Genomic DNA, 15,820 nt, shown 5'->3' on the forward strand with positions numbered 1-15,820 from the left:
AATACTCATATCATAGTACATTCCATGATTCTCATACCTCAACTCATAATCTTAATCATATACCAACAATCAAATAATACAGATCATACTTCATGCGACACACAGAACATTCATACAGTACAATACAAATATACGAATTAAATTGAATAAGCTTCCAACTACAACTTTCTACCCTCAACGATTTTTCTTAATTCCTCCAACTAAGTCTAACCATAAAAATACAGAAGAATTTAGATTGTACCCCTGCATGCAACCAAATCTTGGTTTTGCATGTAACCCAAAAACGAATGGCTAAGGTCGAGAACTTACCAGCTTCAGACTCTGAAATTGTTCGGTCCAGCAAGAAGCTCACGACGCCGGGAGTACTTCTATGGTTTCTGAATGATGAACGGAGAAGAGAAAGGATGAGTTTCAGTAGAGAGAAGGAAGCGTTTTCTAGAGAGAAGGAGGAGAAAATGGATATTCAGAGTTTGGGGAGGAAGACGGTGCGTGCAGAAGAGTGTGACAGGTTTTTTTTTTCAGAAATCATTTTTGTTTGCCCCACGTCAAACGGTCGTGCGCTCTTCTGCTGACACCTGCACTCCACTTACTGACTTCCGAATGTTCCATTTTGACACTTGGCAATTTGTGCGTCAGAGTTTGAGTGCATTTTTAATGCATCTGAGCAGGGTTTTGGGTGCATTAAATGAAATTAAACAGAAGTTTTGGGTTAAATTTCCGATGTCTGACGTTGTTTTTTAACATTATTTTGGTTTCCTATGTTTGGGAAAACATAAAATTAAAGTCGTTTTTCAAAGTCTAAAATTTTTATTGATGTCGTATTTTCACTGCACTACTTACTTATACAGGTAATTTTGTTTAAAAGATTTATTTTGGTAAAATTCAACCATGTCTGTAAATTAACCTTCTTTTTTTCTCTTAAGGGAGTTATTTAAGAAATTTTAATTCTTGCTAAAAAAAGGTTGTATTTTGTGCTCAATAATATTTTGTGGAATTTCATTTTTTTTAAGAGAATGATATTTTAAAATAGAGTAATTTCCAACCTACCAAAACCAATCTAACACAGAAAAATTAAATTGAACAAAAGGGCTATTAAAAAAATAAATAAATAATGGAAGTGATTAAATTTTGGTAGCTGCTAAGAACTACACTCTGTATGTTCCTTGTGAAGATTATGTTTGTTGTTTAGTTAGTAGCATTATGATTGGCATAAATTTAAAACCAAAATACTAAAAAGAAGAATAAAACAGCATGGAGAAACGAGGAAGATGATAAAAAACAACAAAAGAATCAATCCCCAAACACGGCGTAATATGATTGGGCGTTTGTAGCTTTTGGAGACAACACTGTCACACTAACATTTTCTATTCCCATTTCATTAGCTTCTCCACAAATAAGAAACTTGCTATTATTATTATACAATAAAATATCTTAATACATTATCATGCACAACTGTTCTGTCGCAGTACTACATTCAAAGCATCTTTCTAATTATTAAATCACACTAATCTACACTCCAATAATACATTCAAAATAAAAATAAGTGGCCATCACTGCAACTTATTAATGTTTTATTTCGGTATATGTTATTCATATAATATTTTTTTATTATGTCCATTACTTTATTTCATATTTATAGCTATAGTTTACTTCTCATTGCACAGTTTTTTTATTCATACTTTATTTATACGTACATACAGTTTTACCAACATGTTTGTGAAAGTGTTCATAGATAATTGAGTTTTCAACATGATCACAAAAAGTTGGATTTTTTTGATGATGTAAATAAGAATGTTTGGAAGAGTTTTGTATAACTTTGTTTAGAAGAAAAAAAAACCAAGTTAAAAAAATAAAAATGATTTTTTTTTATAAATTAAGAGACAATTTTTGACAAATTAGTTTAAATGCATAAACTAATATTAATTTAGGTCAGATATATTTTCACATGTAGAAATTTGTCTAAACATATAAAAGAACATTCATTTAAACCAATTAAAAGAAACCCATTTTGATGATTTATATTTATGTTGAAAAACATTAATCTAATTACCAAAATACTTTTTTTTAGAAAAATATATATATAAATATGAGTTGTGGAAACTTATTAAAGTGAGTTTAATAGTTGATAATTTTTGATGATATAGATGAAGTATTGAATTCAATTATGAAAGTGTTGAATAAATTTCTAAAAATGTAATGATAACCCCTAAAAACTGGATTTTTTCCTAACAGAAAGAGATTAGTCAAATATTTGAAGTGTATCTTTCCAAAGCTGAAGTCCACTAAAAACCCCTTTTCCTATTCACAAGTAAATAGCAAAAGTTGGTGAGATTATAAAGCTCTATGATTCATTGGGCCTAGTCAGAATCTCACCACTGCCAACCTGGGATTCTGTTTATGCTCACATAAATTACTTTAAAATATCTCTTTTCTTCAAAAGCCAACTTCTTTCTAACCTCTATATATCTACCTCTTACATTTTTCTATGCTGCATAGTAAAATCACAAAACAAAAAACTATAAAGCTTTTCTTTTATGCTAGCTTTCACTTTATACTTATCAGACGTAAAAGTGAATAAAATAGGTTTTATCACAGTTTATATCTTTTATATTGATTTTTAACCGTTAGATTTTAAATTAACTTTATCTCTAATTGATGTGAAATTTTTAACTGTTAGACGATGAAATGTTTTATTAGTAATAATTTTTTTTGGTTGTGGATGGAAAAAAAATGAAAGAAATGGGAGAAATTTTTGTTGATCATGGGTGAAGTTAACGAAATGTCCTAATCATTTGTAATTAGACTTTTGAGAGAAAAGGGTGACCCCATTAATACAGCTGGTTACAGCACAAGTGAAATCATATCCACCAGATTTTGCGATTTAGCATGGGTTAATTGACATGACCTTTAACGAGATTTTAGTGAAGACCCACGATAATTCATAGTGGTTTGATGTGATGTGCCAATTATTAACGGGCATACGCTAACCAAAGTTTTGGGATAAACAAATAATTCTTCAATTAGAAAAGAAAGAACAAGGGGAAATATCTCTTACCTTAAGAAATTCTCTATCAGTATAATATTAAGAGAGACAATGAAAGCTGGTAGAAAGTCTTTGTTTAATTAGCCATATATCTTACAGTTGGTGCCAGAATAATAATAAGAATTTGCACCACAGAATACAGAATCTTCCTAAGATTTTACAGTGAATAATTGTAAGGGGAAAAAAATATTGGAAAAGACCTGCCCCAGAAGATAAGAAACTGGAATCATTGAAAGGGAGAAGAGGGGTAAAAAATTGAGAAAACAAAAGACAAAAAAAGAAAGGGTTCTGTTGAATATGATGGCTTAATAAATCTTTTGTTGTTGTTGTATACAGCAGTTTTCTTAATCTTCTGGGCTTCAATGGAGGTGTAATGAAGGGTGAGTCTTCACTGATCAGAGCTCAACTTTCATCTGGGGTACATTATTTGAACCTGTGTTGTACCAGAAAAAAAAAAGTGTATGTAATAAGAATGAGAATAATGTCAATTTTGTTGTGCCTAATATTCAATTAACATGTCAATAATGTCTGACTTTTCTGTTATATTACCGTTGAAACTTGGGGATTGAATTGGTGTTTTCCAGTTTGTAGTTTGCCCAAACCCCATCTGCACAATGGTGTGCAGATCCTCCTCACAGAATGTTAATGGAAACTGAAAAACAATCAGACACAGAAAAATCAGAGACAGAACCAGAATTTACTTTTAAGGTAATAACTGTAGTAATCCCAAGTTTAAGACTGTTTTTTACATTTTCACTTATCAATTATGATAAGACTGTTTAATGTATAACTTTAGGTCACTGTCATAAACAAGTTGTAATGCATAACTACCTAACAATAATGATGATTTTACATGTAAAAAGTAAACAGAGAATGTAGTAATGCAAAATGTACCATTTTTCTTTGATTATTAATTTATGGAGAAAAAGTGGAAGAGGGTTATTATTACCTGAGAGGCAACTTCATTAAACCCATTTAGGGGGGGTAATTGCATTGCAAGATTTTGGCACAAAGATGTGTCTAATGGGTCCACTGAGCAGTGGGTCACCGTTCTGTTAGGTATGTTATTATGGATAACTGGGTTTTGCTGATGCTGGTGCCCATAAAAGGCTTGTGCTGAGGAATCTAGAGGGAATGTTGGATTTGGGTGTGTTGCCAAAGAATTATTAGATTGAAATACCTGAAAACATCAAAAGCCAAAGAACCCCATTTAAGGAATCTTCTTAAAAGACCTCAAAAGCATCAAAATTTGTGGAGAAAAAGTGAACCATGGAACTTACATCTTTTGAAACAAGGCTGTCAATACTAAGATCCATCCTTGTGTTAACAGAAGCCAACTTCATAGATAGGAACTGTTCTCAGAGAGAAAGAGAGAGAGAAAAAGAGAGCATAACTTAGTGAGCAAGAATACAAACACACACATGATGACAATCATTTGAAAATTGAGATGCTTATTTGCCAAGATTTTTGGTTACCTCAACTTGACGCTGCAATGACTGAACATAATTTATAATTTCATCTAGCATAAGTGCTTTTCCAGTGACCTATGAGGAATAAAGAAACAATTGATGCACCCAAGTTAGTAAAAGTACTGAATTTACATTTACCAACACTAAAAGGTTTTGGATTTTAACTTGTTTTCTCACCTTGTTGCAACCTGGTACAAGATCTTGGAGCAGCTTCATCCTCTCACTGATTTTCTCCCTCCGTACCTGTTTAATGGTTGATTAAATGTCAACATGAAAGCTACACACGTTTTGTTGCAAGTGTCATTAATAGGAACCAGAAGCACTGATTCTTACACGTTCTGCAAGACTATGACTGTCAGTGGCTTGGCCTCTTCTTGCTCTCACATGAATGTAATCTTTTGGTGGCTCAGGAGGTTTTGAGTTGCTTTTGTTCTGTTTATCTTCCACTGCTTTGGACTCTTCCTCAACCTTCACCGGTCCATTTTCGTTTCCCTCACCCTCGTTTGGCTTGGTTCGCTTTGAATTTGAATCCTCACTGACTTCAACACCCTGAATTGAAAAGGACACCATTCAGATTGCAAATTTTCCTTACAGAATCAAGGTTTTAGAAAATGATCCTTCACAATATAAGTCACAATTTCTCGAAAAATGAAGAAATGAGACAAAATCACAACCATGACCACAGTTTGAAACTTTATGCAGAACGAAAAAACCATAACGAAGTTTGACTTCAAAAACAGTTTTTATTATATTATTATATTATTATTATTACCTTGATGGAGTTAGAAGTTTCTCTAGTTTTTCCTTTGGAAGATGCTTTTCTTTTCCTGGAATTCGTCATATCTTGGCAATTTTTCATCCCAATTTCTCCATTTGGTGTCTGCTCAGATATGGTAGATTCCTCTTGAGAATTGGCAACCTCATCTTTCTCCTGGTCCCGAATTGCTGAATTCTTGTTCTCTGCGGTACCCATTTGAGATCCGAGTGTCTTGAGCAAAGGACTACTTGAGATTCTAGATAACTTTCCACCATTTTCCACCACTGATGCAGATCTTTGAGCCAATTCACCATTGTTCACCCCCAATTGGACGTTCCTACCATTGAAACTCCTGCTACCAAAGCAAGAAAACTTTGCAGCCCTCTCCGCGAAACCAGGGTCAGCAGAGAATTCGGCCACACTGGAATTCAAAGTAATTGACTTTCCTCCCAAATTTGCCAACCTCTCATTCACCAAGCTCTGCACAGTCTTCACCTTTGGAGGGGAACTCAAAGGAGTGGTGTAACAAGAAGTATTGGGGCTGCCACTGCCATTATTCATGTAAGAAGAGGCCACAACCAAAGGGTGAGGAGAGTGTTGTGGGATCTCATCAGAACTCCCAATAGCTCCCAATCTCCCCACCAATTCCCTGATGATGAAATTATCATTGGACATGTTGCTGCTGGGGTTGGATGATGCCGCAGGAGACGAGACCATTGAACTGAGTGCTGAGGAATCAAAGTGAAGTGCATGATCTGTTGATTTTTCCCAATTGGGGTTGTAAAAGCAATCATGGGTCTGCTCAGAGGCACAATTCAGAAGTGTTGGTTGAATTCCCATGGTGGGTGAGAGTGATTGCCAAGAGGGCACTGAAGAAGAAGAAGGTGGTGGTGGTGGTGGTGAAGGTTCAAAGTGAAGGGGATGCTGTGTTTGTGACAGCCCAGAATTGATAAAGAACTGATTTTCCATTGGGAGATCAATGACAGAAAGAGGAAACAACAGAAAGGAACTGAATTTGGAAGAGTTGGTTAAGTTAAGGTTTATTATGTCCCTGGAACCTGAAGCAAAATGATTGTGATTTTGGGAAATTACATTAGGAAACAAGGAGATGATTTAAAGGAGAAGTGTAGAAATGTGGGACAAATGGGTGTAATTGGAGTGATTAATGAAGTGGGTTGGATTGGAGTTGAGAAGAGAGAGAGAAAGAGAAATAGAAAGAGAGTTTGGTGTGAAAAGGGAAGTGAGTTTGGTAAATAGAAAGATGGAAAAGATTGAGAGAGAGAGAGAGAAGAGAAAGGAGGGGGGAAGAAAATAGATGGGACTACAATGGGGTTAAATAGACCCAAAACAAGAGAAACACTCTATTGACCTTTTCTTTTTTTAATTTCTTAATGGGTTATTTTGATGTGTCAAATGCTATAGTAAATAAATCAAAACACAACCTTTTTATCAAAACAAATGTATTTGCTATCATAATCTCCTCTTCTTTTGTATATATAAAAAGAAAAAGCACTAATGTTGGTTGAGAAGTAGTTTAGGTTTTTAATCTTTAATAATAACAAATAATATGTGTTATAATATCCTAGTTAAAAACAAAGATAAGCCAAAGTTGTAGAAGAAAAATAATGAAACTTACCAATTGGGACATATAATTAGAAGTATCAATATACTTCAAAATAGAATAACTCAATGAATAAAGAATTAATTGATGTGAAATTAAAAAAATAATAATAATCTCAAATGTTTTTTGTTTGCTTAAATTGGTAAAGAAATGGTATATGGGGTAGATTTTATTTTTATCTTTTATAATCTAAACTAATTAAATATATTTTAAATGAATTTCAATAAAATTATCACAAAATTAATGTAAATTATTAATAAAATAGTAATATAAAATCTTTACACCTTTAGTACATCTAAATTAAGTTTTATAAAAGTATCTATAATTTTTTTTTAAAAATATTGAGTTAAAATAGTTCATACAATGGCTTAAAGGTGAGATAATAATCAGAATTTTATTTTTTTATATCAAATAAAGCTTGAGTTAAATTTATCATACGATTAAAAATTGATCTAGCAGTTTTTCAAAGGTCTTACCTCATATTAATTTGATTATAAAAATCTAGTAAAAGATTATTTTCATTAAAAATTAAATTTAGAAAATACACAATCAATTAAATTTTCAAATTAGAAACTATATATATAAACATTTTTTCAACACTAAACGTTCTAAATTAAAACCAAATCACAGATTTCTAATATATACATCTGCGATGTATTCATTCTATTATAAAAAGTTGATGAATACTTATATAAAGGTGATATAAAATATTTGATTTGAGGTTAGGTAGTGGGGTAGACAAAAGTAGTGTGAGTAGTCATTAGTAAGTTACAGTATATTTGTTAGTTTCTTTTTCTCTATATTTGAATTTAGATTAAATTAATTGTCATTTTTATGTTTTCTTTTTCAAATTATATTCATATTTACTATTATAATGATTTTATCTCTATAGTAGGAATTGTTGATACGAGAAACAATTATCTTCCACCTTAAGAAATCTATGTATGTCATACTCCCACTAAGATGTTATTTCAACTAATAAAAAAGTTATATAAATATATTTTGACTAAAAACACTATTGTATTCTTTGAATTATGGGATAAAAAGATGATAATGAATAAAAAAGACAAGAAAAGGGGGTTGGATTGAATAAAAATGACTGGAACATGATATACTTTTATTGTCATTAATAAGTTTATTTATTCTTTTCAAAATTATTATAATTGAAAAGTGAAAAAAAAAACAAAAAGAACACCTATAATTAATTATAGATAATTTATAATTTACTATTAATACATATAACATTATATATATATATATATATATATATATATATATATATATATATATATATATATTCTTTTGCAATAACGTAGTCGATCATGTGATCATGTGTGCAACATAATAAATTATGTTGTATCTTTATATAAATTTGTTTCCTTTTTATTTTTTTCTCACATGTCACCATGTACTTTTCACTAATTTATCACATATAAATTTCTCATGTTTCTTTTTCCTCTCTTATCAATTAAGTGTAAACAAAATCATTTTCTTATATAATTAAGAGATATGATGTAATATAAAAGACTATTAAATATGTTTTTTTTCTTAAATTATTTTAAAAAAGATTATATTTAATTCTTTAATTAAATTATTAAATATTTTGTTTTTATATTTTAAAGAATTTATCTTAAACATCCATTCTTATAAGTTATTGGAGAGTTTACCACATAACAAGAAATTTTATAATGACCTATAATAATATATATATATATATATATATATATTTGGTAAAAATAAAATATTTCATAATTTAGTTTAGGTATGAAACAAAATGTTTTATACTATAATGATAACCAAAAGCATATTTAAAAAAGAATTATGATTAAATATGTTTTTATTCTTATTTTTTCAATAAAAATTAAAATTATTCCTTCAATTTTAGAAAGGTGTGAATTTAATTTTTTAATCAAATTTTAGTAAGTTTATTTGATATTCAAATGTGTTTTTCAACTAACATACAAAAAAAATGTTCCAATCATTATAAACAACTCAAATAGTATTATAAAATACACATATTTGGAATATCAAATAAATTTACCAAAATTTGGTTTAAAATATTAAATCTATACATTTTTAAAAGTTGAAAAACTAAATTAAGATAAAATTTTGAAAAAAAAAGTAATTGTAATTTTCACATAGGATAAAAACATACTTAACTTAAAAAAACTAATATAATTATTTAAAAAAGAAATAAAGAAAAAATGATAGTAATAGAATGTTGAAAATAATGAATAAAATGTGTCTATATCTCCCCGCAAAAGACGGAGGAGGGTGTTGGTTGGGCAGCATTGGACGTCAGAACACCAAAATGTGTCGTCGTTTGCTTTCCTTTTCTTCACACTTTTACGGATCTAATGGAAGCCAGGAAGGATAGACAGCTCTACTAAACTTATTCTATTTTTTCTATTTTTTTTACGATTACACTTCAATTCAAAATTACTTATAAAATCTTTTTCTTTTCATCTCTCAATTAATACTTAATTTATGAATAAATTATTATTTTTGTATATCAATATGTTAAGTTCTTGTCGCAATACGAATAAAGAAGTTTTAACATCAATAAAAATACTACTTTTAATTCAAAACTTTAAGAAAAAAAATGTAAATCTTATTTTTTTAATCAATAAATATATCCATATTTTTTTCTTTAAATATTGATCTTCAAGCTTATTTTTATATAATATGAGACGAAACTCTTATATATGGGATAAACTTTTTAATAAAAAATTTAAGAGAAAGAGTGTTATACTTAAGATTGATTAGGTTATCTCTAAACTAGTCTTTAAAAAAGTTTATCTTAACGTACCTTATAACGAAAATTGTGATTTAGTATATGAATATAAGAAGTATAACGATTTTGTCCTTAATGATGATTTCAACTCGATATCAAGTTAGTTATAGTTAAATTATTTTTAAAAATTTGAATTTAATGTTAAAATACTGTCTTGTTATATTTTTTTAGAATAAATGAATTTTTTTTAATGATTGGTTTGCACCAAAAATATCACGTGCCCTGAAGTTAAAGGAAGTCGAAAAGGTTTTTGAAAATGGAAATGGACCCTACAATATTTAAAGAGTTATTTAATTTTAGAAAAAAATATTTGATTTTTCATAATTTCTCTAATTAACCTAAGCAATTTTATCACTTTCTGAAAGTAAAGCACTAGTTAGTCATTTAAAAATATTATATCCTCAGTCACATGTTTATATATTTTAAGAAGCTTGAGGTCCTTCGAGCTAATTCAGCCTATGTTTTCTTCCTCTGGAGATTTCTAGTTTTCTTTAATTATACAATTCACAGAGAAAACAAAAGAGTATCTTATTAAAAATATCGAATTTGTTTTATTTACCATAACTTTTTCTCGTCTAAAATTGTCGGTGTATTCAACATTATTTACTTTCGGTCAAATATTATTTAAAGGAAATTAAAATGTTGGATTAAAAAATTGTGCAAAGTAAAGTAAATGAGACGGCACCAATTTTCGTCATACTTGTAGAAGTCTCGGTTAATTGACTTTTGACAATGAAGAGAAATATTTAATTTAATAATAAAATTAAATTAGTTAATTAACTAAAGGAAAATGTATTAATTATATCTTTCATTTAACTTGTAAATTCACTAATGAATTATATGTATTGTAATTTGAGTAAATTTATGCTACATAAGAGTTGATATCTTTAAGAAAAGAGTGTCGGTTCAATTTTGTTTTTTTAGTGTTTAATGAATGTTTGAGGGATTAATTCTTAGTGAAGAAATAATTAATCTTAATTCTTTTGTTCAAGTGAAACACATGTATGAACAATATGACTTTTTGTATTAAGTTACTAATTTTTAGGATTCATATTAACATTTTATCGTTTAAATGATAAGAAGTTTAGGTGAGAAAAAAATATTTTGAATTTTTTTTAAAAAAAAATTTAAGTCATAACTTAAATGATGATAAATATTATATTACTTTGATTGAATAAAAATGATTAGAAAATAATACTCTATTTTAATAACGATTTTCACAATGTCAATGTCACTTGAGTCAACACTTATGACATATACAAAAACAATATCAAAATACAACAATTTTTTAGTACACAATTCAATTATACAAACAAGTGTTATACTCAAAACAACTAGATTTACTTCATATAGTCATTCAAAAGCCAAATAACATTTTCAATTTTTTTAATAAAACATACAATTTTAGTTTCAATTAATTCTTCAACATTTTAAAATATTATTCAATATTCAATTTAATACCAAACCATTCTCAATCATCCTTTCATTATTATAATACAATTTTTTTTATGTTTTCGAAATAGGAGATCAAGTTAGCCTTTCTTATCTAAAGATAACTAATTAAGAAAAGTATTGTTATAGTATGTTAAACTTTACAAAGAACACAAATAAAATCCAAAGAGTTTCATAATTTCAAAATGTGACTATAAAAAAATAGTAATAACTTAATCTAACTGAAAGTTTTTAATCCTAGACTAATAAATAGAAATTTATTGTAGTACATTTTGACCCATACATTATCATCCCTCTTCATTATATGTGGCAAATGAGTAACAAAGTCCACTAAATTATTATCTCATATTCACATCACATATGTATGTTTAATTATTGTAGCATTACTTTAAGTCGTTCATATTGGATACAAACAAAGTCCCACATCGGATAAAATAAGAGATGAACATGGGTTTATATACACATAACATATCTCCATTGTTAAGAGGCCTTTTGGAGTGGTACCAAAAGCAAATCCGTGAGGGTTTGGCCCAAAGCGGACAATATCTTATCATTGTGGAGATATCTATGTGTATGTGTGTGTGTTGTACCTCCCTACAAATGGTACAGATCTGGTGACCGGGCTTAGTTGAGTATGTCCCTCCATGAACAAGTGAAGCCCGAGGTGGAGAGCAAAAGATGCTCGAGATATCTATGTGTATGTGTGTGTTGAACCTCCCTACAGTTCAATGTTAAACTTTTGACTTTTGACATGTTATGACTAATGCTATTAGAAAATATTGTTACACCCAAATTAAAGTCCTTGAATGTTTTAATCAATTTAAACTCCTTTATCATCATCATTGATGCTTACACCTATTTTTGTACTTAAATTATCTACTACCACATTTATTTCTTTCAGGTGGTACATCAATTAAAAGTTATAATCATTAAAGAACATTATCCATAACCTAAGTCTCGTATTCAACTCCTTCTAGCTAAAAAAATACGTCACATTGTGTTAATCGCTAAACACATCAAACTAAAACCATACAAATAATATCTCCGCACCTTCAAAGAAAAAAACAGCTATGGTCATTCTAAGCCATAGGTTGAATAATTTCTCTTATGTACTTTTAACTAACAAGATCATCAACAACATCCTTTTTCTCTTTTATTAAAATACGCCACATAACTTGATAAGAAAAATTATAAAAGGCTTCAAAAGACTCATTTTTATTAAGGATTACCAACATCGATGTATAAGTCAAAATGTGCTTTAGCCATCTAAATTAACAAAAAAATTTATCTTTGAAATACTTTTGGGAGTTTGCATTGAAGAATTGCCTAAACTTTAGAAGGATTCGCTAATATGTCATGGGTTGATATGATTTATAATAAAAATGATATTTTTTAATGCAAAACTTGTGTTTAAATAATTGGACATATAATTGTTTCTCACTCAAAATACTCAACACTATCGTGAAATGTTCCTTATGATTCTCATGAGTGCTAGAGTAAATCAATAAGAATATTTCTATGAAAGGATGACAAATCATCTTTATATAGTCCATAAATATAATGGAAGCATTTGTCATTCGAAAATGTACAATAACAAACTCAGTGTGACTATGCTTGGATTTGAAAGTTGTTTTCAAAACATTTTCAACCTTAAAAAGAATTTAAGGGAAACTAGGTGAAAAACATATTTTAGAAAATAAATGTACAATATGTAATTGATCCATCAAACTGTATGAAATTACAAGAATAACACTTGGGGGAGGAGGGGTAAATGGTGTTTTTCAAATCTTTTCACAATATAGTGTCTAATATCTTTCCAAAGAAGGTAAGTAAAGGTTTTTGGAATGCTTAGATGCTAGTTTTTATAATGTGAATAACTGTCAAGGTATAGACAAATAACTCTCAACGAGAGGATATATGTTCAAATACAATACAATCTATAATACTTGAAAGTGTTTCTCTCTTTACAAAGATTTTTCTCTCAAAAGATATTGACCATTAGATTATATAAGAACACTTTAAGTTTTTCTCTCTTTCCATGTTATTTTTCTTATGTTCTATTTCTTGCGCTTTTTCATCAACAACATTTTCTCTTCAAGTTTTCTTCTATATATAACTTTTCTTGAAAGATGATCGTTAGAGCAAGAAGTTGACTTCTGAAGAGTTGGTAGCCTTTCAATGTGAAGTTTGACTTTAGTCTACTTTATAGGGTCCAAAGCTTTTTCTTGTAACCTTAAGTGAAACTTGAGTTGTACGATGCGATAGAGCAAAAGGCTTCAAGGAAACAATCCCATAATGTTCTTATTCTCTCACAATGTTTTTTCTTGGTTGTTGTGATTCTGATCACATGTTTCTTCTTTATTGATCTGCATGGATATTAAGAACAAAGTATACAAACATTGAAGTACTTTTTCGTACATGCGTTAAATATTTTGAATGTTTATAATCGTTAAATAATGTCAAGACATTATATAATTTTTCATTTCATTAATAAATACATCGTTTAGTAAGACAAATCACATATATATTTCTCAAATGATATTATCATGAAGTACTTTCAAAGACTAAAGTGTTTCAAAGGTCATTCATCAGATGATGTTTTATATAGAAAGCTTTACTTAATATAATACTATATTGAATAGACATTTCTATCGTCATTGCATCTTGGGATGATGCCCAAAGGTCGATAAGAATCTCCTATGGCAAGACATTCATGTATGTTTACTTAAAAGAAATTTGATATATTGTTTACCTTGTTTTTATTATGTCATTAACATGTTTTTTTTTTTGTTTTAAACAACAAAATTTTGATATTCCAAACATTGGTCAAATTAGAAAGAAAGTGTTATCTCACATAGCGATTAAATAAAGGGATTTTAAGACAAGGCTGATACATCTATATGTCTTTGGAGACAAACAACACGAGTCTCCTTATGCTAGGTACAAAATAACTGAAGAGGAGTTGATGCAGTTTCGTGCATCTAGAGAGTCTGGAGAGTGGTAGGTTTGTTTCTTAACATGTTTCTATAGTCAGATAATGCATTCAATTGTGATTTTACACTTATGAATATATATGGTTTGTCAGGGTAAAAGGTTAGCCGCCTATGAAAGAAAAAGGTTAAATGATGCACCACATGTGTTATCATGAGGTGGTTATGCATTACTTGAGAGAAAAATGAGAAAGAGTCGAGTAGAGATCTTAGGACTTAAGTCCCCCCGACCTAGCACCTACACCTGTTAGGTACGAGAAGGCTGCTTGTACTATGTCTGATAGAAACATGACATCCTCCTCAGCTGCCTTATCTTAGAAAGAAATGTAACAAAGTTCATTGTCATATGCATGATGAGTTTTTTGAGCAGCAAACTCAGGGTTCCTTTATTGGCCAAGGTAGGGACGACATTCTGACAACGACCATTGGAAAGCCCGACCACCCAAGGTGTATGTGTGGGGTTAGAGGGGCGATTGGTCTTCGTGACTACTTTGGCCCTATACAAAGAAGCAGTGAATCCATGAGTTAGGAGGAACTAAGGAAGATGGAGGTTTAGTGGGAGGAAAGGCTCAACCAAAGCATGAGATCTATGGAGCAACGATTCATGGATCAACTATAAGTACAAAAAGAAATACAACGAGTGCTTGAAGTAAAGTTGCATTCCATGACCCAGGACACCATGGGGTTGCCCACTGAAGCTCCAACAGCACCTCAGGTGAGCATAAGAGGATCATGCTTTTTTGTAGACCGTATTGACTACAATGGTCAGTATGAGCTATTGGTTGATGGGGATCCCCCACGCGTAATGGTGGTCAGATTAGTACTTGAGGGTGGACAGACTATTCATGGTACTCCCTTATTACTCCACTATGTGTGTTTGACGATTGATGAAGTTCGTGATCCCTACGCTCAAGTGTTTGTGCCGACTTCATAAATTCATTTTGTGAGGGAGGTCATAGAAACATTTATAGCCTAGCCTAAAGCATTGATCATGTCACACATTGCCACACCACATGTATTATACTTTTATTATTAGTATTTCTATGTTATATTTATAAATATTGATTGATTACTTTGAAAATATTTGAAGTAGTATTTGAATTCATATATTGTTGGAAATCTTGACATAAGATAGATTTATGGTATATTTATAAGTACAAACTATTTTACAACTTAGTGTTTTAAAATTGAGTTAAACTTAAATCCACTTCTTAAAATATATTGTAACTTATATTTAGCCTGAATCTATATTTAGCCAAGATTAGGAAGAACCTATGAGATGATAAATATTTTTAAAGGAAAAACATTATATTTTGCTTTTCTTTGAAAAACAATTGAATTTTTAAAAAAAAAAATTATTGAAAAAAAATTATGGAACAAGGCAAGTCAATTACATGCAGTAAAACTGTCTAAATAATATTTATTACATTCTCTTAAGAAATGAACATTAAATTAAACTCAAACGTACTATTCACTACCATGATGAGACTTTAAGCATTTAATTTTTAACCTTATCTCATTCTCAACAACAACTTTCCACATTTTAAACGTATTAAATACTTCTTATTTTTGCTTCAAAAAATAAATTCATACCTTTTCTAGTGGAATCATAAAATAGGTGATATAGTATCATGATTCTCTTAATGCTGTGACTAATGTTGACCCATACAATTTGTATGAACAAGTTTTGACTT

The 15,820-nt window shown here is 29.7% G+C and overlaps 1 protein-coding gene across 1 annotated transcript; it reads right to left on the bottom strand.

Moving 5' to 3' along the window:
• Nucleotides 1–3,102: 3,102 nt before the first annotated feature.
• On the bottom strand, nucleotides 3,103–6,579 carry LOC108346844 (transcription factor bHLH62). Its single transcript, XM_017585891.2, has 8 exons — nucleotides 5,285–6,579; nucleotides 4,846–5,061; nucleotides 4,690–4,755; nucleotides 4,519–4,587; nucleotides 4,324–4,395; nucleotides 3,993–4,223; nucleotides 3,593–3,695; nucleotides 3,103–3,476 (listed from the first exon to the last, which is right to left on the bottom strand). The coding sequence occupies exons 1-8, from the start codon at nucleotides 6,236–6,238 to the stop codon at nucleotides 3,439–3,441; spliced, it is 1,749 nt and encodes a 582-aa protein (XP_017441380.1). The 5' UTR covers nucleotides 6,239–6,579; the 3' UTR covers nucleotides 3,103–3,438.
• Nucleotides 6,580–15,820: the final 9,241 nt, after the last annotated feature.

Source organism: Vigna angularis, chromosome 9, assembly GCF_016808095.1.
Source record: "Vigna angularis cultivar LongXiaoDou No.4 chromosome 9, ASM1680809v1, whole genome shotgun sequence".
Classification (NCBI taxonomy): domain Eukaryota; kingdom Viridiplantae; phylum Streptophyta; class Magnoliopsida; order Fabales; family Fabaceae; genus Vigna; species Vigna angularis.